The sequence below is a fragment of the Planococcus citri genome, chromosome 5, assembly GCF_950023065.1.
Source record: "Planococcus citri chromosome 5, ihPlaCitr1.1, whole genome shotgun sequence".
NCBI classification, from domain to species: Eukaryota; Metazoa; Arthropoda; class Insecta; order Hemiptera; family Pseudococcidae; genus Planococcus; species Planococcus citri.
The window spans coordinates 26342219-26368108 of NC_088681.1; the positions used below are offsets into that span (position 1 = coordinate 26342219).

Genomic DNA, 25890 nt, shown 5'->3' on the forward strand with positions numbered 1-25890 from the left:
AAAGCTGGTTTTTTTTTGCAGTTTTGGCAAATAACAAGACTTTTTGGTAATTTTGACAAAACGTGGGTCTTTTCTACAGTTTTCACAAACAATTTAGATTTTCTGCAATTTTTGCAAACTAATTGTCAAAACATGGGTCTTATACGATTTTTAACAATTTAATTTCGAAAATCGAACTCGCAATTTTTATATTTTTTATTCGGTCAGATAATTTTGACATCGCGATATACACGAATTTGTGAGCTTGTTCGCCTTGTTCCTCAGCCTTAAAAATATTGTTCACTTTCGTACTTTTGTAAGTAGGTACTAGATATACGATGAACACTACATTATTGACCACGGTCATGTAAAGATTAAAAATAAAGTTCTTATTGTTTTTTTGTTTACAAGTACAGATTTTTGCAATTTCGGACAAAAAAGTAAGATTTTTTGGATAATAGGTAAGATGAAAAACTTATTTTTATTTTGAAATTTTGGCATTAAAATATATTCTTTGCGACAAAAAAGCAAAACTTTCCGGAAATTTCAACCAAAACCAAAAAAAAAGTTGGCAATTCTGACAAAACATAGATCTTTTTTAGAAGTTTTCACAAACCAGTAGGACTTTTTACAATTTTGACAAAAACTTGAGTAAGATATTTTAAATTGCAAATTTTGACCCAAAAAATGCAGATTTTTTGGAACCAAAAAAAGTAAAGACTAACAGGAAATTTTGACCAAAAGAAAGGAGTTTACTGTAATTTTGGCAAAAAACTGATCTTTTGTGTTTTTAAGAAAATAAAGTCTTGGGAATGTGGATTCGGGAAAATTGGTCATTCGGAAATGAACATCGGGTGTTTTCCCATTTCAAAATACGTATACCGGGGGGGGGGGGGGTCCAGACGTCAAGGTTGGGGTGGGAGAGGGGGTGAAATGACATGACATAATTATTCACTTTGATTAGTTTTTTTTAATGTAAAATTTTCAAGAACTAGCCAAAAATCCAAAAACGAATTTCAATTACTGAAATTTTGGTTATGGATATTTTAGGACATGGTGTTTTAATTTAGTTTGGTTTCATTTAAACCAGAGTGTGAATCAGCTCAAAAAAATTTAAGGTGTCTAAAATTATTTTTACTCAAAAATGTTTTTTTTCTTCTTCTTCAAAGAATGAAGTTCTTATTATTTTAGAAAAATATCAAAATATCTAGGTAGGTACCTAGTACCTACGTAAGTTTATAGTAAGTACATAAAATAGAATATAATTTTTAATTTTAATTTTTTTTTGTAATGGTCTAAGTTGAAACAAATACAGAACATCCGATCGTTTCAATTCTTTGAGTGAGATTTAAAATTCATTGAAATTATACAAAGTGATGGCCTGTGCCCTATCTTTTTATTTGAAGAATACGGTTTCCAAACTGCACCAAGTCCAAAAAAATATTGATAAGAAATTCATGGTACTTAGTACAGTTTGGAAACGTAGAAATGACCCAAATTAGCTGATTTTTTAATATGTTGTAGCCAAGACCCTTGGGCACAACATATCAAAAAATAAGCCATTTTGGGCCGTGACTTCATGCTAGATGGCGTTGCAACCTCAGAAACCTTGAAAATGGACTTGGTGCAGTTTGGAAACGTATGCTTCATTTCATTTTCTTAAAAATCCATTTTCCTGCTCCTCTTCAGACTTATCCAATCAATATCAATATCAATTTGAACCGTACCAAAAATAAAGTCGGCCCTTCAGTATCACTTCAAATTTTTCACGAATTCTCTTCGATGATCTAAGTATAAAAATGAGCCAAATTTTATTTTCAAAAATTCGCCAAAAATCGTAAATTGAAATTCAGACATTAAAATTTGGCTCAAAGGTATAATTTTAAATGTCCTTTTGATTTTTTTTTGTTCAATCTCACAATTTTTCTCACGGTTGAGATATATTGGATTTTTACTCGTACCTCGCAAATTTTGGAAATAAACTGTTCTATGTTTAGAACTACTTCTCCAACTAAAGACCAGCAGTTAATGAAATATGCGTGGTAGCGATTAGCGAAAATTTTCAAAATAAAACACGAAAAATGAGACCAACTTATGACGCATAGGCAGGTGCATTTCTTAAAAATGCATAGTTATGTGGAACCCTATTCGCAGCGGGCAATTTCTTATCTCGTTTTTATCAGGTCATTGACAATCTCTGTTCTTCCAACGTAAGCGTTGACATCGGTGTGGTTATACTTAGGTACTCCATTCCTCACGTATTAATTCATGTGTGATTGTTTACTTTTAGACTGCAGTATACTCTGACTCTAACGTTATTGCAGAGTTTTTAGTATTTCACAATTTTTTTGTTTAATTTTCAGTTTTAAGTAGTGTGCCTTCATATTCATCCTTCAACGACACAATATTATTACCTATACCTACCTAGTACCTACACTTGGATAACTTGCAAACAGTCAGTTCGTCCTATATTCGCTTGAAGTCGACCCCAACCGTTTTAAAAATTTCATTCGGCAAGAGGTACGTACATAAAAACCACTTCTCATCGGTTCCAAATACCTACCTACTTATTTAGTATATGGCCAACTCTAAGTCAACGAATTGGCAAAAATTTCTTCTCTTTAAATATTGACCCAAACAACTTTCTTGCAATTTTTTTTTTCATTCTAGCAATGACTAATCACCCCATGCACTTTCATATAGGTAAGAAAAGAAAAGGTATTTCGAAGACCTATTATTCCCTTTTAAATGTAATTTTTATTAAAACTGTCTCGGTGACGATGACGTACCCAGGCAACGACCACCACATTCCACTACAAATTTATTCACAATTTTAATAGAAAAACACCTCGGAGAAGAATAACGAACGATTAATTGAAATCATCACATTTTTTCGCCAATACCTTTTTTATGATTAATGATATACAAACTAAGCAGAAAGTATACGAGCTAATAATTGATCTAGACGAAGCTCAATTACGACAAAATGATCGATGGAAATGAAGTGGGCGGTCAACAAGGACCAAATTACAAGTCATAAGTATAGCTAAACGTTAAAATTAAGTCATATTTTGTATAGCATCTCATCTCATATGCCTCCTCGTATTCTTGGAAATGGTAGAAAAAGACGCCGGTTAGTTGACCGTCAGCGTTGGAGAAATTTCAATTATCATAAATTCCTGGCGATTTTTCATACCTCGATCACGACCGATTAAAAATTAATATACGTGTAAAAAAATTTATTATTAATTAGCGAATGGGTGGAGACATCGGTTGCGGATTTTATCGCCTTCGATGGTATGTATATTTTCGCGTCCGCGATATGGGGCAAAATTGAATGAAAAAAAATGACCAGCATAGCACACACAGTACACGATTGCGATGCTTAATACTTGTTTACTCAATTTTAATCTAATTTTCCACCTCCATAAAATGCAGGCCGCCTTTCGGCATCGCCGCCGCGTCTTCCACATACGATTCGCACGTGTTCGGCGCGGATCCACTTCCACTGATCGACTCTGCTCACTGGGCTGGATGGTGGAGCTGGATGCAGAAGGCACTATAGGCAGGCAAGTCGTTCAAAGGAGAAGAGATGGTTTTAACACACGCGTTATTATCTATATCCTATTTCCTCTTTCTACTTTAATGTCTTTAGTAGTATTACTATCCTATATTCCAGCGTGATTTCCTGTTTTACCGGATAATATCGAAGAAGATCGCGGGGCGAGCTTGAAATACTATCCGCTGTACGTCTGGGTCAGGTACCCTGTCCCACAGGGAGGGGGTTCACATCACTTTTCAATGATTAGCACTACGCTGCTCACGACTCGGACTTCACTTGCGGTTCATTCGTTTTTATTACTTTGTTTTCACTTGTCACTATTGCGTATGAGCGTGTAGTGTGCGGAGGAGATACTTCCTACCATCGGTTTTATTTTCTTTCAACCAACGTTCGCGAGTTTTTTTCTCTTTTTTGTTAATTTTTTCAATCGTTTTTTTTTCGGAGTTTTTCGTCGCCGTATTTGTTCGTATAATGTTTAAATCCGAGATCGTTCGTGGTCAAATTAAATTCGAAAATAATAGTTGAATTTTTACAGTGTTTTTACCCCCTTATTTTTCTCTTTCGTTCGTTTTTTGACCTTATCGCATCACGTGAACGTTGCGGTGTGTTTGTGACTTGAATTTTTTTGCTCAGTGTCGGTTGAATTTTTCGTACTAGTGTGAATTGTGCCATTTGTTCGTTTTTGGAATCGTATTCCAGGTAAATTTTGCATTCATTTATACAATCTGCAGTTTATACTTAGGTACTTATAAGGTGGAACGACTGGGAAGGTATATACGGAGTAGTAGGTAGGTACTTGTTACAGTGACATCGAAAGTGAAACACTCGAACGTTTGGTGCATGTGATTTGTGGGCTTTGTTCGTCGTAAATATCTCGACGCCAGTCGATGATTATTGATTACCTGATTGAAAAATTAGAGGTGAATGTTTGAAATATGCATGAAAGTAAAAAAATGCAACTGCATTGAGCACTCGAGTGGATTTTGTTCAGATTATAAATCTGTTCGAGTAATTGGATGATTTGCTCGAGGATCGAATTTCGTCGAGTAACTTTTATCGTCAATTTGATTATTTTATGGTTCGGTTCTGAGTGGGCGATGACTTTCGAAATTTTTCTTTAACGAGGTGTATTTTGCAAAACAAGAGAATGAGTTGGAGATTTATTGCCAAATTGAGTTGTCATCTGAGTAGGTATATTTTATGCCGGATTTGGCATACCTACCTACTATGTAGGATCGTGAAAAGTGAGAATTTTCAGTTTGTTTATTCAAAAATTCATCGTCAATTTTTAAACTGCGAAAGCACGAATGAATGTTTTCTTGATCTTGATCTGGGTACTCACCTACTTTCATATTTTGGTTAAAAACGTGCTTTTTGAATGAATTAGTCTGAATTAATTTTTGCTTCATTTCTATAAAAAATTAGCTTTTTTTGTAAGTACAAATTTTTTAGATCAAAAATGAGACCTGAAGCTTAAATTCTTCATCTTCTATTTGAATTTTGATTTGGACAGTATCATGGATGGGAGGGAATTTATTTTACACTTGCTCCACATAACTAACTATTCGTACTTCACATCTTCACTAGGAAGATATCTTGGCTGGAAAAACAATTTTTGGATTGGATAAAGAAGCAAAAAAAGATGAAAAAATTCTTCAATTTCAAGCTGACCAAATTTTTTTGAATTTTTAACATTTCAAAGAGCCATTGTTTCAATATTGAAAAATTGAAATTTGACCAAATAAAGTGGGTCAAAATTTGGCTTATACGTACCTAAGCTTCCTTTTTTTGACTGTCTGAATCGATCTCTGATGAAGCTTCCTATTCTTAAGTCTCTAACGAATTTTTTGATTTGTCAGTATAGGAAAAATTTCCATGAAAGGGTCAAAATGAAATCCAGTTCTAATGGATAATTTGATACGGATGTAACTTTTTTGTGGGTGTTTTGTTTGATTTGGACAACGATTTTCAAAATGCAAGTGTTTGTTTCTGAAATTATAAAATTAAGCAAAAATTTCTTTCATATTCTACTTTTAATCACTCAAATTAATTTTTTTGTTTTGTTGGTATCTTGAGATATCTATTACCTATACCTACTTATTCTAGATTTTCCTGCGGATTCATGAGGTTTTTCAATTTTTGATGAAAAGTGATTAAAATATGAATATGAACCAGCAGTTTATTATCATTATTTTTTTGGAAAATTCGTTCGTGAGATGAATGAGTTGAGAGGGCTACGAAAACACTTGGAAAATTTGAGTTAATTGTTGCTGATTTTCAATTTGGCCATTTCTATGACAGTTTTCCAAATAAATTAGAGAATAAAAAGTGTAGGATTCAAAATTATCCGATTTTTTTCTGAAATAGGTAATCGTTAGAAAAAAATTTAGATTTGAGCAGTCATGCACAAACGATTTTCGAGAATTCGTTCTCGAATGAATCGAAAGAGTTACAAAGGTACCTATATAACTTATAGTTAGTACCCAAAATTAAGTTCACCGAGTTGAATTTCAGTTGGCCCAATTTTATGACAATTTTTACAGAATTAGAAAATCAAAAAATTTACTGGAGGTTCCAAAATGGCTTGATTTTATTCCTAAATAATCGTTAAAAAACATTTTGGATTTGAAGGTCAAAATGATTTTTGAAAATTCGTTCTTGAATGAATCAAAAGGCGTACAAAAGTACATAGTAAACTTAAGTTCGATGGTGTAGAATTTCAGATGACCCAATTTTAGGACAATTTTTTCCAAAATTAAAAAATCAAAGAATCTACAGCAGGGGCCAAAATGATTGGATTTAAAAAAATTAATCTTGAAACCAAAAGATACTCAGTACATATTTTCAAAAATTATAGTCCAAATTGATCGAAAGAGTCTTAAACAGGGTACATATCTACTTATTTGAGTTGAAAAATGCTAAATTTAATTTTTGTTTTATATTTCATGGCAATTTTTCCAAAATCGGAAAATCCAAAAATCTGCTGGAACTCCAGAATGGCTCGAATCCACCCCAGATGAATTTTGGAGGTCGAAATTAGTGTGCAAACAAAATTGAAGTTTTAAACTACAATTTAATAGAATTTTGATTTTATATGTACTTGGAAAATGGGTCAATTTGAATTTTCAAAAATTCGCTGAAAACCAAAAAAAGGAAATTCAGCTCCCGAAATTTGACCTGGAGGTGTGTTTTTGGATGCTTTTTCAATTTTTGTTCTTACTTTTTTTCATCAAAGTATGCCTCTACTCGAGCATATAAAATTTTCAAAATTCATATGAAAAATCCTGTAAACAAAACAACTTGTAAAATCGTCAACTAGATCCTAAGTAGGTATTTTGTGATTTCAAGGATTGATCTTGGTAATTGACAACCCTGGTTTTGTCAGCTTTTGTTTCAATTGGCTCGTCTGGCTTCGACTAAAATTTTTTATGGCATCATTAATTTAAATTTTGGAATAAAAACTAAAAATCTACCCACACATAAGGGTTGATGAAGAGGTGAGGGGTTGATCCGGAAAAGCAAATCCGAATTTTTTTCGTTGTATATAAAGCTACATTATCTAGTTCAGCTGTAAAAAATTGAAGCATTATGAGCAAGATATTTCAAAAAAAATATTAGTTTTTCAAAATCATTTCAACATCTGCATGAATTTATCTCATGTTGAAAAATTACTCGATATTTTTCAGTCCAATTTGCACTTTGATTTTTTCCCTTAGAAATTTTGAGAATAAGTTAGGTATGTATTCGCATTTCTAACAGCTGCGTCAGAACTCAGACGTTTATGAATGGAAAATAGGTCAGAGTAAAAATTCAGAAACTGTTCGAAATTGGAATTTTAGAGAACCAGCGAAGAAATAGAATAAAAATTATGATTATCTGTGGCGTAAACCTCAATTGCAATTTTCCAATTTTCTCGATTCCAAATGATTTTTTTCGGCCAATTTTCCGAAAAAGAAAAATACAGTATTTTGAAACTTTTCGAAAGAAAAGTTTGTTTGTTGTTTCACTATCAAAGATGAGAAATTAGAACTATACTATATCCTCCTCTTCCTTTCTACATAGTACCTATGTAAAAAGCACACGTGGATTGGGAGGGTGTGAAGGGAAATTCAAAAAAATTATTCAATCAAGCTGAAAAAATATCGAGTCAGGTTCGTCAAATTTTACGTAAGTATTTATACCATACCTCTTTCCAAAAACGTATGAAAAATTAAAAATTTTTGTGAATTCTTGATCATTATTTTATTAATGTGTTTGTCGAATTTCGTACTAGGTATATTTATTTTCAATCTAGATTTTTATCAAAACAATATATTTTGTTGGTTCATGAGATCATTTTTTTCATTTTTTCTTTTTTTTTTTGAGTTACTCGTAGTAGGTACAAAGTGAATTTCCTCTATATTTTTACTAAGAGCTAATTTTGAAGCCATTGTGCAAATTCGATTATAGTAAAAATTGTTAGAATTAACCTCAAAGCGTTCCCTATTTCGAATTTAAAATCTTAAAAAGAATTTTCACGTTGATGCTTCAAGTTTTGATCTTTGATCTTTGATATGGATTACCCTGATGAGCGATCATTTTTTCTTGATGTGTATTTTCATAAAGGTTTTTACGAAAAAAGTGTTAAGATTCTCCACTTTTGAATGTTTTTTTAAACATTTTTTAAAAAAAATGATTTTTAGTTCGGATTATAATTTTCTAAGTGATTTATTTATTTGTTTTAGTGGGGGGGGGGGGGGTTGAAAATTCCTTAATGAGCAGTGTATTGCTCTTGTGCTAGTGGCTGGTGAATTAAGACGAGAGGAGGAGAGAAGAGAAACGTTCAACAGAATTCACTCATAATACGTAATTGTTGTTGAGAATGTTGGGACTCTTTTAAAATATTTTTGAATTCACTAGGCACTTTAAATTCTTGAATTTTTTTCCATCCCTACGAACTTCTCCATTCCAGAAACGAAGGGAAAATTGATAGGTGTATTTGGGCTGTAATTTTTTTTCTGTTTCAATTATGCTCCGGTTCAATTCTCCATCCCTCTCCTCTCTCTTCATAACCCTTGCTTCATTATTATTCCACCCAAGCCATCTTCAATAATCATTCAACGCGAATGCATATCGACAAAACTTCTAAACGATGCACAAAAGCATTCATTCTTCATTCATCTTGAACAAATATTAAAATTTCACCAACGCATACTTCACTCGTTCTCGTAGGCACATACCTGTAACTAGACGAAAAAGAAAAAAGAAAGTCTTCGCCAAAAATTCGCTTTAAAAATGCATCGAGAACATGCCAACGTACAGCTATGCCCAATTAACCTTGATCTTGATTTAACGAGCAGGTACTTTGATAAAGAAACGATCGAAATTGTGCAAGTAAATAGCATTAGGTCAAGTACCGGTTTAGTTAGTCTTAGTCGATTCAACTCACTACCTAATATATTTCCTCTTCGCAAGTTCAAGTGTACTATAGGTACTAAGCAATACCATTTGACCAATCAATTTATGTAAATTTCAGTCAGTCTCAAGTGAGGTTTGTTTTGATACAGATTTTAGCACATTTACGTACTACCTACCTATAATGAAAGTTATCGCACGCTACAACAATGTGCGGATTTTAATATTACTATATCGACTCTCGGATATGTACGTATTTTTTTTTCAACTAGGTATACAAAGTACAAAGATGTGAATTTTGTAACAATCCTCAACATTGGCCTGTTTGTGTAAATCATGTCGAAGCTGCGGTGTTTGACTTGGGATACTTTTCTCTTTGGGCAGTATTGTTAAATTATTCATATTTATGGATTTGCATACTTACGCAGACGCTCATATAGTAGGTACTCGTACAAGAGTTTATTTCTGCTAACTATACTATTTCAATGTGAAACTCACCACGGGGACCTGTTATTTGCGATGGACTGATTATACGAGTATTGTAACAGTGTTTAGCTTTGTTTGAAAAATTATACCTTCTGGTGTTCGCTCGACATCTTTGTTTTAACACGATGAGGAATTAGTGATTTGTTTCAAAATAGGGGGTTTGCTTGGAGTATCTATAATTGACGGTCTGGGATGAGAGTAGAACCTAGTTGAAGGGCATATTTTTGATTTCAGAGTGTTTTTCAAAATAAGTTTTTAGAAGCTTCTTAGAGTTCAATGGATTTTCAAGTTGAAAAGTTGATCAGTAAAGGGAATTGTTTGAAAATGTTCAGAATTTCCATTTTTTTTTTCTATTTTTACGTACGAATTTTTGCTCTGAGTCATTCAGAAACAAAAAAGAAAATCGTTAGAAGGATAAAAATTATTGAAGTTAACGGAGCCCTCGATTTCTTAAGCAATAATTTTGAAGCTTTAAAATTTTTTCATAAAAAATGTGACAATTAAAAATATTTTCAATCAAGTAGGTAGATATTGTTTTTTCTTCTTTTTTTAATCAAAGTTCTTTTTCTTTCAATTTTGCGTTAACTACATATGTGGGCAATATGTACCTTCATGCAAATCAAACTACATTTTTGTTTAAATTATGAATTCTATTTTTTTTTCATTTTAAGGCGCGCCTGAGATTTTTTAAATACTCGTACTAACAGATGAGTAGATACACGTTATTCACGAAGTTTCTATTTTGCTGAAATTCACTCAATGATCAAAGAGGTCACTGATTCAGGCATTTTTTTAGGTTAAATCTTGAACCGGAAACGAAAAAATTTCATGCTTCTAAATTTTCATTCAAGCAGTAAATTTATGCCTGCCAAAATTTGAAAAATACATAATTACTAATGTACCTACCTATCTACGTATTCAACTATGAAAAATTGAAGAATGATTGCGTTTTCATTTTCTAAAATACCTAAGTACATATATTTATGGTGTTTTTTTTTGCTCAATTAAATACTCATTATTTGGGAAGCGTTTAGAAATAATTTTTATGCCAATTAGGTAGATACATAATATCTCATATCTTATAATAATTTTACATAATATGTATGTTCAAAAACCTTTACATTTTTTCGATTTTTTTCCTTTCTTTTATAACGATTTTTTCCTCTGAAAATTGTAATTTTTTGGTTTGAATCAAAATAGAATTTTTCAACGATTTTCCAAATTTTTCTATTTGAATTTATTTTTTGATATCCAAATATTTCCAACTTGATGATTTTTTCTTATTTTTTCAATTCTATATTATCTTTTTTTAAAAAAATTTACACAACTTTTTTCCTATTTCTTGAGTTTTTAAATAATTTTTTTGAACTTTTTTTCTGTTTAAAAGAAGTTTTTTTTTGATTTCCCAGTGTTTTAATTTTCAGAAAAACTACTAATGCAATGCAACACATATTTTTCTTAATTTTTAATTTTTTTTAAAATTTCTAAAATCAAGTTTTTCTGCATTGTTTTTACTCAATACCTTTTCCTACTTTTTAAAATTTTTTTGTATTTTCTACATATATATTAAAAATGGATTTTCATTATAATTAGTTAAAATTTTACCTTCAACAATTTTTTGAAAATTGTAATACCAGTACATTTTTAAAAAATTGTTTGTTTTTACTTTTTAATTTCTTGAAAATATTTTAATAATTTTGTGTGTTTTTTAAAAATATCTTATCATTTTCCGAGTTTTTCAAAAGATTTCATTTCCAATGATGCACCTATTTTCAGAATATTAAAAATTTGTTTCCATGTTAAAACTTTACTGCTTTTTTAAAAAATAATTTTGTTTAATTTTTCACAACTTTTCGCCGTTTTTCAATTTTCAATTTTTCAGCTTCATTTTTGCTTTATTTTTTGACCTCTATTTGAGATATTTTTATTATAATTTTTTTGTGTGCTTTTTCAAATATTACGTTTTTTCCTGAGCTATTTGGCTGCTTTTGAAGTTTTTTCGTCTGTTTAAAATTTATTTCATTTTTGTCATTTTTAATCAGTTTTTAATTTTTTTTTTTGGTTTTTGTCCCTTCAATTTCTCTCAAAAAATGTGATCAATTTATTGTGCTTTTGTTTGATACTCGTACCTACGTACTTAGTTTTACTATTTTTGGAATTCTTCTGTTGTTTTTCCCAACTCCAGTGTTTTTTTTTGTTTTTTTGTAATTACGTATTTCAATTTTTTGAAAGTATACTTTTATAGATTTTCCTTCTTTTTCAACAATATTTTTGTGCTTTTCCAAATGATTTTTTTTCAAATTTTCAAGGTTTTTGATTTTTTATTTTCAATTCCTAAGACTTTTTTCAACATTAGGTATAGATAATGTAATTTTTTTTTTTTAAATTTGAATTTTTCAAAGCTTTTTTTCAATTTTTTTTGATTTTTAACAAAATATATTTCTTTTTTTTTATGTTAATTTATTTTTAAAGTTTCTCAACTTTTCTAAATTTATAAAATACATGTTCTTTAATCCTCAAAGCAATGAATCCAAATTCAAGTCGCTAATGGGTCTTGATTTTCTAAAGCACTTGACAAAATTCTTCATCAAGTACAGTACTTTAGCTAGGTACCAATCATTATTTTTTATAACTTTTTTTTTAAATCTAAGGAAGGAATTGTACTCTTGTTTATTTGGCTTGCTAATCAGCTCATCTTGCCCTTTTAGTAGGTACCTACTTCAACTTTAAATATCTATGTAAGTAAATAAAATAAAAAATTGAATACTCCCCTTCCCTCCTCAGCATATTACATAATACATTTATAAACAAATTGAACTGCTATAGATTCAAAAAACTAATAGAATTCAATTTTTTACCTACAAATTTTTCTGCCAAATGATAAGTAGGTACTTATTCCTGATTTAAATCTGAACAAAGGGGGAAAGGAGAGCGATGAAAAATTCAAACAAATCTGCAATCTTAAATTTGACCAGAGAGGTATTTTCTCATCAGATTTCGCACGTGTGTTCTTGTAATCCTAAAACAGAATGAAGGAGAAAGGTATCTATGGTTTAATGATACATACTTGCTCTTCTTCTATCTTTCGAGTTGATCAAGACGTTGTCAAGATTGAAATCTTGAACCGGAACTGTAGGAATTTCGCGATTTTGGATTTTTCTTTTCTTCGAATTGTAAATGAAATCGTGGTTTACTCATTTATCAGAGAGAAAAAAAGAATTACAATGACGTGCAATTCTTTCCTTTCATCGAGACAGGATACCTGTTGCATTTTTATTCTTAATTTTAAATAAAAAATGTTTAAAAATAAAATACCTAATTCAAGTCGTAAAAAATATCAGTTTCATTTCATAACCTATATTTTAATAACGTAGACTTGAACATCTCACTCGACAACAGATCGAAAAGAAGTACCTAGACTAGACCTATACTATAATACCAAACAGAAACAGAGATAGAAAAAGGTAGTACCTAGGTATATAACCTTGAACTTATTAAGGAATTTCCTCTCAATTACTCGAATTATTTAAAAATCCGGCTTCACTAGAGCTACATAAACACCCATTTCCATAAAAGAAGTAAAAAAAAAAGGAAGACAACACTCTTCTCCCATCTTCCATCGACGAATTCCATTCGCCATAGATCACTGCGTTGTCAAGTGTTTTCGTTATCGTTATAATCAATGAAACCGATTCAGCGTCGTTGTGTAGTAAAGTGAATAAACAAAACAGGTTAGTTGGACGATCCGCACCAAGCTGGTTTTTAGCCATAAATTATCTTTAATGTCACCTATAAGACGCGCGCGAACACCGATCGCAACACGTACTTTTACTATTTTTCAAAAGATTTTTACGGCTATCGTCGGACTTGTTGTGTTTGTGTTCGCGGTTTAAATACATGCTGATTATGATGGCTTCGTTGGCTGGCTGAAGAATTGAGAGAAGAAACATGTTGCATCGTACATATATTCGTGTCACAAAATGCTCATCATTTATATGCCATATGCATAACACGAGAAGGCAAGAAAGAAAAACGGCCTTGGATTAGGTCGTGTTGTCAAAGGATTGGTTGGGTTGTTGTGAGACGAAGGGGGGAGGGGATTGATGTTACAAATTTTGTTTTAAAAAATACTTACGTACTACTGACTGATTAGAAATTTTCTGGAAGAATGGTTTCTTCCAGTGGAAGGGGAAGAGGGTTGAATTGAAATTGAAATTGCGTTTACAAATAGGAGGTGGGAATTTTCAAAAATCATGATTTTTCTGGGCGGGGGGGGAGGGAGAGAGGGAGGGAGGGAGGGAGGGAGATGATTGATTTTACGAATCTCAAAAAATTTCATTAGCAGTGATATCTAGATATTAATTTAAAATTTCCAAAAGGTATGTTTTTTGAGGCGATGATGGTGGGAGGAGGAGGTAGGGGGGGGGGGGGTTAAAAATAGCCTATTTTAGCTTTAAGATCTCTGTACAATACAAAGTTTGTATGTACAAAAAATGTCTGTCCCTCTTGATGTGAATTTTAACATTTTTCAAGCAAAAAACTCGTACTTTTTGTCCAAAAAAAAGGAGTTAAAAATTCTTTGTTTTTTCTTCTTTAGTTCGTAATTTTCCAAGATTGGCTCAATTTAAATTTTATAATTTTTAGACATCAGATATGTTGATTTCCAGTTAGCTCTATAGGTATGTTTATTTGGTTTTTTTTTTATTTTGACCTCTCAGTTTCCTCCTCTCCCCATCGCTCAATTGAAAGACTCTCTTTCAAAAAAAAAATAAGTAGGTAAATGTTTGAGTTCTTCGATTTTGAATTATTAGAAAACGACGTATCACGACACCATATTTTTATAATTTTTTTCGAAATTTTTTCAAAGTTTTGAAGTTGGAGAAATAAGGGATGGAATTTTCAATTTTTCAATATTTTGATCATGTTGGAGAGAGGGGTTAATTGGGTTGAATGAGAAAACAAGGCAATTATTTGAACTTAGTGCTTTCAAATTAATGATAGATACCTAATCAATGTGCCACGTGACCGACTTATTTTTTTGTTTTTTAATTTTGATCAAAATCAGAGGTTTTTGCGATAGATACCTACCTACTTACTCAGAGGTGTTGAGATCCAATTTTGAAAATCTGTTCGCTGAATGAATCGTAAATAATTGATCTTTTACTTCGAAAATTTATAGCTTAGGTAAATTTTAAAATTTCAATTACCTACATCTGCTTAATTTCATTTTTCCCCCTAACTTTCACTAAAATTCTACGTTCAACCATCTCGAGATATGAATGAGTCTTTAAAATTTGATGCCCCCCTTTTCCATTGTGGTTTGGGCGGGATAATAAAGTAGTTTTTTTTACTGCATTACTTTTTGGAATGAATTTGAAACACGAATCAAACAAAATTTGAGTGCTCTTGCCTGATGATGAAAAGTTGTACTTTTTGAAAAGATCTTTGCAATAATAAAAACTTTAAAAATAAGGAGAGAGTTTTTCTTTTCCAATACAATTTGAAGACTCAACTTAATTTTTATAGTTCGAGTTATAAAGTAATGTTTCAGAAGAACCATTCATTATCATCAATAATCCATCAGAAACCATTTTCGAAAATTGAATTGATTTTTAGAACTTTCAACAAAAACGACGGTATTTTTGGAACAAACAGAGCCGGTGTGGGGAAAAAGGGAACCTCATCCCATTAAAGTCTGTGAAGTAGATTTTTATGGGCAGGTAATTAAATCCCTTAAACTTTTTTCTTGAAATTTAATCAGATTGAAGTTTGAACATTTCTCGAGTTTTGGTGAATTTATTTATAAAAATAAAATTTGAGCCAAAAATGGAAAAAAAGTCAACTTTTTACAAAATTTACCTACAAAGCTAAAATTTGGCATGCATGTACTCTATTTTTGACCCTCTGAATCAATTGGAAATGATTTCAAACTCTTTAGAGCGGTTCATGAAGCCTCCGGAATTTTAGCAAAATTTTAACGAAATAAACTTGGAAAACTAAAATTTACTGCTTGTTTTGATTTTAACATGCTGAGTCGACTGAAGCTGGTTTCGAGCCATTCCAGAGCTTCCAAAAATATTTAGGAAATTCCAGTCTTCTCCCATCACCTGAAAAATGGACTTCTTTCTATTTTTCCAAAATCGGCGACTGCTCGTTCAAAATTAATTTTCTCTAGCGATTTCATGATTGAAAATTTGACAGAATGGTTCTTTGTTGTGTGATCGGTTGGATGGATCATTAGCATAGCATACCTTGAGCGTATTTATAGTTGCCAAAATTCATTTCGACAGATTTTGTAACATTTTTTGAGAAAACTGGAATTTTTGAAAAGTTGATGAAAGTTTCGAAATGGTATAAAACCATCCACAGTCGAATCAGAGTGTCAAAAATGGAGCATGAATTGAATTTTATCTTTTTTTCGTCCAATCCTAGTACAGTAAATTGTTCAAATTTTCAATTTGTGAAATCGCATGCGAGAAAAATGCACGGTTTTGAACAAGCAAAAATTGATTTTTAGAAATATGGCGTGTAATTATACAGTATAGTCCAGCAGGTAGGTCACTAACAAGCACTAATCGCGTTTTAGTTGCTAAAGTAGTATTGGATAAATTTTAAGGAATTTTTTTCGAATAGCTGACGAAAGCTCCAGATTTGTTCAAAATGTTTCGAAACCATTTCCAATCAATCAATCAATCAATCAATCAATTCAGGAGTGGAGGGAAGTCGAGAGTAGGATACATTTCAAACTTCAGCTTTCCAAGTCAAGTTGCTGAGGTCGCGTTCACTTTGGAATTATTGGAATAGATTTGTCCAGCTCAAAAACTTTTCTGTCAGTTGGGATTACCTTCCATATGATGAAGCCATAAAGAAATCCAAGTCTTATCTCGATTTTTTTTTTGAACTAGGTATTTATTCTTGAAGAAACATTTTAAAGTTATTTTCCATTTTTTTTTTTTTTTTTTTTTTTTTTTACAAATTTTTATGCACGTATTTATTTGAGTAATTTTTTTTCAAATTTCTCTGACTATCCAATGAGCGAAAATTTTCTCAATTTCCTTAAAATTTCTCAACACGCTCATTAAAAAATAAAGCTAAATACCTTATCATAAGTAGTAAAAAAAAGGGGAGGAAACAGAAAATGAAGCTAAGACGTTAGCGTAGCTTTTTTGGTCAAATTTTGAAAAATATTAGCTCAATAAAAAATGACGATGAAAAAAATGGCACAGAATTTTCTAAATATATAGTATGTACATTACTGAAATATTTTCATCCTTTTAAATAATTCATCTGAAATTTTATCCCAAAATACCCAGAAAGTTTTGTAATTTTCCACTATAGTATTGACTTCTGATTTTACACTTCACTCGAGGCGAGAGTATTACTAGGTTGCAACTGCAGGCACAGTAGCTACCTATATTTCGTGTTAATTAAGATATCAAAAGCGAAAGACACCAACGACGACGTCAAGAAAGCGTAATTAAAGTGACCATCTCGCGGTATTCAGACTGTGTACACTGTACATTCATACGTAGTCTTGGTTAATTTAATTGTAGAAAAAAATAAACCATCATCACGAAATCATAAATCGCCAATTTAATGCGTATCCTATTAATTACTTTAGCACTTATGAATTATGAAAACATTGTACTGGATTTCGTTGGCTTCCTCTTAAAAAAAAAAAAGGATAGGTAGGCATAAACGCGCACGAATCGTTTAATTGATTTAATTACTTTGTTAGTACAGAGTAGAAATTGGATTGTTAGAATCCAGTACACGAGAGAAGATAAGGTTTACTTGCCACCTTTGCTACCTACGTACTACGTAGGTACTCGTAATTGGTGCCGTGATATTGTTTTACCCACATGTTTATTTTAAGAATTTCGTCGCCCAAATACAAACAAGTACATAGATATCTCTTTGTGGAAAAAAAAGTGAATCGTTCCGAATACCTGGCTTTACCATACCCAAGGACACAGTGTGGGAAAACACACGCTAGCATTTTTTCTCCGACAATGAATTTTTTTTCTTTTTTTCGAAATTTCAGTGAAACTGAACTCGCGCGACGATGTCCAAAACCTGCCCAAAAGGAATGTAAACTCATTATGTTAATAACTCGAAATTACAAGAGTATACCGGTTTATATGTGAAAAAATGAATAAAAAGTCGCGCTAACCTCTGGCCTAATGCTCTAGTTCGGACCTTGTCGAACTGGTGGTAGATTTCTCGCGTTTGTAATAACGCGACCATGCGAGTGGACATCGCATCGCACAGTATTCGATAATTATATCAGGTATTTTAGGGTCACGAATGAATGAAATTATTATACCTGAAAATACGAGTAGTACATATTTTTCGGTTTTTATTTACACTGACTGTTTGGTCGTCGTATAGTCGTCGTTAATTAATTATGTAATTATACTTTTTCTTTCAGATTTCGACGAATTGCAGACTGCATGTATCAATCGGCCAACTCTCAAATCTGGCTTCGGTTACCTGAGTAAGGAAAGTTATGCGGTTACTATATGCCCTCCTGGCCGTTTTACTTCTGAATACTGGGGTAAGTTTTAAAACATTGAATGGTAATGAAAAATATTCTGTGTTCATAAACCCATGTTTGAGACCATGAAAAGAAACTATAAAGTTAGGTATTTAAATTGTACCTACATGTCAAGTCCCTCATGAAGGATTATAATTGCATTCATTTTTGAAAAATTCAAAGTGAAATTTGAGTAAATTAGGAGTCTAAATTCTCGTAGATTATAGGTTTTTTTTTTTTAGAACTTTTATTTTATTTTTGACCTACGTAGAATTTTAGAAACAGACCATCTAATACCTGTGTTATTACGTTGAATTTAAAAATCATAAAAACCAACTTAATTGCCCACAAAATATTTCGACCGATGTCCTAATTTTAACCCGAATCCTGCGATGACTAATTATGAATTGTATGTAAATTATGAATGACAGAGTTGTAAGAGAATCTGTGCCTTTGTCTGATTGTTGAAATAATTTCGCCCTCGACACTCTCACTATTATTATTTAAATATGTAGATATTGATTTAATTATAGTATCTAGCTTTAAAAACTCGAAAAAGTTCGATCGAATTCTCAGATATTTGAATATCTAATTTTTTTGAAAATAATTTTACACCATTTCATTAAGGTAGGTAATAAAATTTACATACTGTCATTGTTAACACCATCAGCAATCGGTTGGTTCGTCCGAAGGATTTGGGACAGAATGCAAATGATATTGTCTATCATATTTAATACCTTAATTACATACTCATTTACCACCCACCGAGTCTTTAACAAACATAGAGTACCCCTGCCTCAGTCATGAAGCCATCATTTCTTGAAAATATGAACATTTTTTGGGACACTTTGAAATGACAGAAAAATGGTGTAAAAAATGACTGAAATTAAAAATGTTGAGAAAAAAGGCTTTCTAGTTGAATTCCTATGTCATTTTGATTTTAACGATAAGTTTTATCCAATTTTTGATCGATTTTGCTCAATTGATTGAAATTTGATGGTTTTTTTGTTAGGTAATTTTCAGTATAACTTTGTATTTTTTCTAATGATAGATAATATGTACCTACATATTTATGTAATTTTTTCTACATTTTAAACCATAGGTATGGGCGATATTTCATCAATTTTTTAAAAATATTTTGATAATTTTTAAATGGAATTTTTTTAGGTATAATTTGTGTAGTTTATTTCGTCAATTTATCGTCATCTTTGCGTAATTTTGTTCAGTTTTTCTCGTTTTTTTTTTTTTTTTTTTTTTTTTTTTTTTTCAAGTAAACTTATGGTAAATTTTATTGTGTTTGCAAACTTTGAACTTTTTTCGATTCTTTTCATTATATTTTGACGCTGATAAGTATACTGCCAAGTAAAAGCTTGGCTGAGTGTAACGAAAATGAAATAGATGACTAAACTTGAATTTGAATGAAAATGACCAAACATTCATTTTCTAAATAGGTACCTACGTAGTTATATCTAAATTTTCATCGTTTTCTGAGGGTTAAAGTTTTTCTCTTGACGGAGAAAAAAATTATAACTTCACCATGGCCTTGAGATCTGTGATGATTTTAATAAATATCACATTTTTGGGAGATTTATGAAAATTCAAGGTCTTTTTTCAATTTTTCGAGCAAAGAAAAGTAACAGTTTAACAATTGTAAACATAATTGCAATTTACAAATAAGTCATTTTATGGTTTTCTTCTCATTCTTTTTGGCAATTCTGTGGGTATTTACGTTTATTGATATCTTCGGAGAATAAATTGCGATTTTATCAACTTAGCTAGGTATATCTACCTAAAATATTTGCTAAAACTTATAGAGTCAGATTAGAAATGGAAATTGGTAAGATAGAGCAAAAGGAAGAGTATTTTTTTTTTTTTTTTTTTTTTTCATTTCCAATATTTTATCCAGACTTTTAATTGCGTGAAATTTGAAAATTAAATCAACTATGCAGTGGTTCAAAAGTGTCTCCCCGAAACGTCAATCAAAAAATTGTTCAAAAAATTGAGCTTTCTAAAATATTCCCTTGAAATATTTCGAAAAACTAAGCTTGGAAAAAATTATTTGTACTTACATCAAGATGAAAAATTTTATTCTCTATAATTTCCTTTCTTTCCCTTTTTTTTCATAAAACACTCAATTTCCTGTTTTTTTTTTTTAATTTTATTATTATTAAAAATAGTACAAAAAAAGAGGAGAAATAATAAAACTGCAAAACATGAAATTTCTTGTCTTATGCTTGATGCTCTTTAATTTTCTCGATTTTTCAAGAACTCTCGATTTCGATTTCGATTTATCTTAAAGACTTCGTTTTTGAAATACATATTTATAGTAGGTACCTATATAAAATCTATAGAAATAAAATTGCTTATGATGAAAAAGGTTGTCATTTTAGAGTACTAAATTGGAATTCAACTCGTCCATGAAAGGATTCGACAAAATTTTGTGAAAAAAAACGACCAATAAAATTACGCTTTTAATTGCATCTGGATGGATTTTTTTTTTGTTGATAAGTCAGTCTTACTCAAATATTCAAATTAACGGGTCTTCCAGTAATCGTTTTTACAAGTACGATCTTTTTTTTTACTAGAGATTTTCAAAAACGATTTCAGCTGCTCAAACGGAAACTTGAAAGTCAACCTAGGTCTTACGAGGTTTCAGATTTTACAATATCATATAAAAAACTGCATATTAAGTTGATTAATTCAAAAACCCAATTTTCTATAAATAATCACATTCAAAAGCCTTATTTTGATTTATGAGTGAAGAAATTACAATATTTTTAGGGGCCCGATTTTTTTTTTTTTTTGTTATAAAATATCAAAAATTAATTTTTTTAGTGGCTTAGTCAAGGGAATGGGAGAGGTAAAAAGAACAGTTGCCCTCCTCTTACGGATGAATTTTTTAAAATAAAATATACAAAAATGAGCATTTTTTTGCCTTTAAACTACATAATTGTATCCCCATTTTTATAAAATAATCCCATAAAATGAAAAATGTTCTAAAATTATCTCAAATTTTACACTTTTTGTTTGTAAAAATCTTATTTTGTCTTCTTCTTGAAAAATCTTGGCTACGTCACTGCTATTTTCCACTCATATCGAAAACGTCCCTTGAAACCAATTTGTAAATAGAACATATGACCTATTTTAAAAAAATCAAAGTTTTTTTTGAAGGGGGAAAAGGGGGATGGGCTACGAGGCACATCAGCCCGTGTTTTAAATTTATTGCTTCTCGGTCACATATTTTAAATCAGCTGAGGGTAAGTATTTTTTTATTTTTTATTTAGTTTTTAAACATTTTTTTTCGCTCATGTTGAAAGTGACCCTCAAAACAAATGATGGTTGGAATACGACGACGTAGAAAAACAGATTCCTAGAATTGTAGCTGTTCAATCTCACATTTTGTAATTTTGAGGCATTTTTTTTTTTTTTTGTTGAAAAAATGGTACGTCCAAAAATACTACTTTCCTTCAACCCAGTGAAAATTAGGTCTCCAAAATGAGATTACGATTTTAATAGGACTATAAAATGTGGTTTTTTCCTACGCAATTTTGTCATCAACGTACCTATACACGTTTTGAGCTATATTTTGGAAAATTAAAAACCCTACAGGACCCTCATATACTCATTTTCTATTTAGATAGTCGTTTTTTTAGAGACATTCTGTGTGTCTTCCATGCTTTGGAGTAAAAAAAATAGATCAAAATGGGTGACTAAGTGACCAAAAGGCTGGCTTGTTACTCGTTAGTGAATAAGTAGGTGGTAGGTATATTGAAAAATTGTTACATCGTGGAAACGATTCATAATCTTATCAAAAATGAGTTCAAAGGCGAGTTTTTGTCGTTTTATGTTTTATTTTCATTTATATTTTGAACTACATAGAAACGTTTGGATTTTTGTAATGTGCAACTTTTCAACACTTTTTGTCATTCTGAAAAGATCTCCAAATTCCAGTTCGGTTTTCGTTTGCTTTTGAGTTTCTACGAAAACAGAGGGGTAAGGAGAAAGAAGTGTTTAAAATTGAAAAATATCCCAAAAAATACTTTTGGGGAAAATTTGAAAAGTAGGTTAGTAGTTGCTTCGAGTTTAACTGATGAAACATGCAATTTTTCAATATCATAAATTGAGTTTCGTTTCGTATTCCTTTAAAAGATAACTCTAGCCTTTAAATTTTGAAGAAAAAAAACCATCATTTATTCACGATGAAACGCCAAACATCATAAACACACGACGACGAGTCTATACGAATATGAGTACACATTATAGGTACATCCTTCCATTAAACGTGCAATATACCTATATTCTCATAGCTCATACATACAATAATAAAACGTATAAGTACACACTTAAGGTACTATAGAAAAAGTACACAGTTAATTACAATTTGAAATGACCAAGCGAGTACATCCGGTTTGCTGTACGCGTATCCATATACTACTCATAGTAGGTAGAGGTACTCACACCAACGACGACAACTGCAACTGCAGCAATACTATAAGCACACATTGTATGCGTTAAAATAAAGTTGTTCAACTTATCAGTATTGTTATCACGTTTGCATGGTATGCAACAAAGAACAAATCGAGATGCATCAAACTTGCCTAGTTCCAATAATCCAGTTGCAGCTAAAGAAGAACCTAGTCTTCCGTGAGCCTTAATTGGTCAAATGTTGGCATACATTTTATAAAAACCAAATCTTCACCGTTATCACGTCTGCGCAACATCCGTTTTGGGCTTCTATTTCTTCGCAGCTTCTTTGCTGGACAAACCAAAACAAACGAAGGCCTATATAGACTTTTCACCAACTGAACAAAAATTTCGGGTGTTAAATCAAACTCGACATGAATGATCGAAGAATCCGTAAAAGTGATAACAGTTCTCAGGTGTACGACTTCTCTCTTCTTTACCTATCATAGTTTGTAACTATGAGAATATTGATGTAGGTCTTTGCACGTTGCCTTATGTTGTTAAATATTCCTCCAAAATTAACTAGATAGGTACGTTCGTTTTTATAAGACACGAAATCTACCACGGATACGTAGCTCTTAGGTATTATTCCGGCGAGTGAACTTTACATTATTCACGGTTCGTTCGTATATCAAAAGAGATCTTATCGTTTTAAAAGTGTAGCTACATTTTCGTGAGGTTTTTACGAATTTTTTTTTACCATAGTTTATACCTTTTTATCGCTACATAACCATCGTCCACATTCAAACTGTGCAATTTTTTTAACGCGCCCGTGAATCTAAAATAATGTAATTTCTTACGCCAAATCAACGCTGCCGGCCGGTGAATGTTCTCAAACGAGTGTAAAATTTTACCTCTTTGGTGGTTCCATTCGCTGGATGGGATCAGGAATTAAAATCGCAATCGCGACAGGTGTTCGAGAATCATTCATCGATCTTACATTAATACTTACTTACGGTAATTCAATCGAATACCTATTACCTGTGTAGGTAAGTGTGTACGTTTCACCATTCATATGCAGGAATGTGTGAGTTTCGTTCATGGCAGATGTGAAAGTGAATCGAGCCACGAATACGGCGCAAGCGTATGCAAAACAAGTAACATCTTCTAGTTGAAGTGCTGAGAGATAGTAATATTCGAGTCGCGTATGTTGGTGTGTATTTTGGTGTGATTGTTTTGCTTCCCCCGCCTTTTTAGAACTACCCTTTCCTCGTTATCTCTATAAGATGGAATTTCTCTCCTTGGAGTGTATTGAAATTGATGAATGGGATCGATGGTGTAGTTTTTTCATTCTACAAAGTTTTTCTCTCTTCTAAAAGAACCAAAGGGTATACAGATTTTTGGAATAATATTGGGTCTTTGAGGCAAAAAAATTACTATCCCTAGTGTGCGTCGACAAATTTGGTAATTCGAAAATCAATCAAAGGAATTTCCTACAAAGGTCAATTTTTTGTTGAATTTTTGGAAAATATTAATAGGTAAATGCATTTTCTGTGATTTTTCATGTCTGAAAAATTTGAATTATTGAAAAATTGAAGCCCTGAAATCAGAAAATGTGCAGAGTGGATCATTCGAGTAACAAAAAATTGTTCAATAAAGTTGAGCTTTTAAATGGGACATGTAAAGCATGAGAGGTCTATTTCTAGAAGGCTTTGTTTTTGAAATATTACGTACGAGAAAAATAAGAGAGTTGAACTTGAATTAATTTTTTGCGACAAAAATTATATTTTTGAAACTACTTTTGAGAGAAAATTGGAAAGTTCAACTTGATTAAACGATGTCTTTCGGACTTTGATTGGTAAAATACGTGGAATCGAACTGAGGTTTGCAAATAAGTAAGCTTAAAAAATAAAAGTATGAAGATTTTTTTTGAAAAAATTGCACAAGTTTTCAAAAATTGAGAGAGGGAAAAAATTAGATTTGAATGCATGAAAACTCAGCCATGCTGTCATGTGTAAAAATTTTGAAATTTATCTAGTTTTTGAAACAAAGGAAGTTGGAAGGAAACTAAGTATCAGTTGATATTAATGGTTTTGGCAAGATGGAGAACCGGGGGGAGGGGGGGGTTAAAAATTACGTCAACTGATGGAAAAATGCATAACCTCTTGAGATGTTTTTTTTTTTTTAATTCAGTTTTTAAAATAATTTGATTATTTTAAAGTCGTTTTTATTGTTTAGATCTCAGAATCATCCTTGGATATATCGATCATTCCTTATGATTGAAATAGAAAATCGATTGATCGAAAAATCAATTTTTGAAAAAAAAATACAAGTTTTGGTCAATTTTTTCCGAATGAAAATAGAAATGAATTTGACAAAATATCATATAAATGACTAAAATCAAAATCATAAGCAATCAATCGAAAAAAATGATTTTCAAAAGACTGCTCTTTGAGAAGAAATGCATATTTTTCTTAAACCCAAATGTTGAAATTATCAAATTTTTAGTCGCTTGTGATTGTTCAAGTCCCAGAACTATACCCTTAAAAAAAATATCGATTATTTCTTATGATCGAAATCGAAAATTGGAAATCAATCGACCGATCAAAAAAACTCCCATTTTTGAAAAAAAATCAATTTTTTCATTTCAAAGTTGATCATGTAATACGAGATTGAAAATCGCAGATTAATCGATTTTTAGAGTTCGATAAATCGATTTTCAATCACAATCGATTTTCGATCACGATTGATTTTTTGATCTGGAACCTATGTACTTCTGAATCTGAAATTGATTTTTCATCAAGAGCATAATCGATCAAATCAGATCGAAAATCGCAAATAAGTCGACTTTTGGGTTTCGATTAATCGATTTTCGATCTGGAAGTTCATTTTTCAGACTACAATTCCTTTTTCATTTCGAACTTGATCACTCACATAACACGAGAAAAATCGAAAATAAATCGATTTTTGAGTTTCGATTCATCGATTTACAATTATGATCGATTTTGATCGAAACATTTATTTTCAAAACTAAAATTAATTTTTGATTTCAAAGTTGATCTGTCATAGATCAAAAATCGCTAAAGAATCGATTTTTGTAGTTCGATAAATCGATTTTCAGTCGGGATCGATTTTAGAACTGGAGTCTACTTCTAAATCTATATAAAATCGATTTTTTTATTTCGAACGTACAAATGCCATAATCGATCACACGAGATCGAAAATCGCAAATGAGTTGATTTTTGGGGTTTCGATTAATCGATCTTTGATCTACAGGTCGATTTTCGAGACTAAAATTCATTTTTTTTTCTAACATGGTCCAATGGTCCATAACATGGAATCTAAAATCGCAAATGATTTGGTTTTTGGGGTTTCGATTAATCGATTCTCGATCATATGATCCACTTTTATTGGGAGATCTAATTATATTTACTCCATTTCAACAAAAACTATGTTTTATTGCAACTTTTGCCAAATTATATTCAATTAGTAATTTTCGGTGATTTTTATTATTTAGCTCAAATTTTGG

The 25890-nt window shown here is 31.3% G+C and overlaps 1 protein-coding gene across 1 annotated transcript in view; it reads left to right on the forward strand.

The window, feature by feature from the left end:
- The first annotated feature begins 3535 nt into the window (after positions 1–3535).
- Positions 3536–25890, forward strand: part of dy (dusky) — a 31317-nt gene continuing 8962 nt past the window's right edge. Inside the window, exons 1-2 of the mRNA XM_065366345.1 lie at positions 3536–4240; positions 17853–17978. Coding sequence (XP_065222417.1) covers positions 17931–17978 — 48 coding nt within the window. The 5' untranslated portion in view covers positions 3536–4240; positions 17853–17930. The remainder of the gene's footprint in view (positions 4241–17852; positions 17979–25890) is intronic.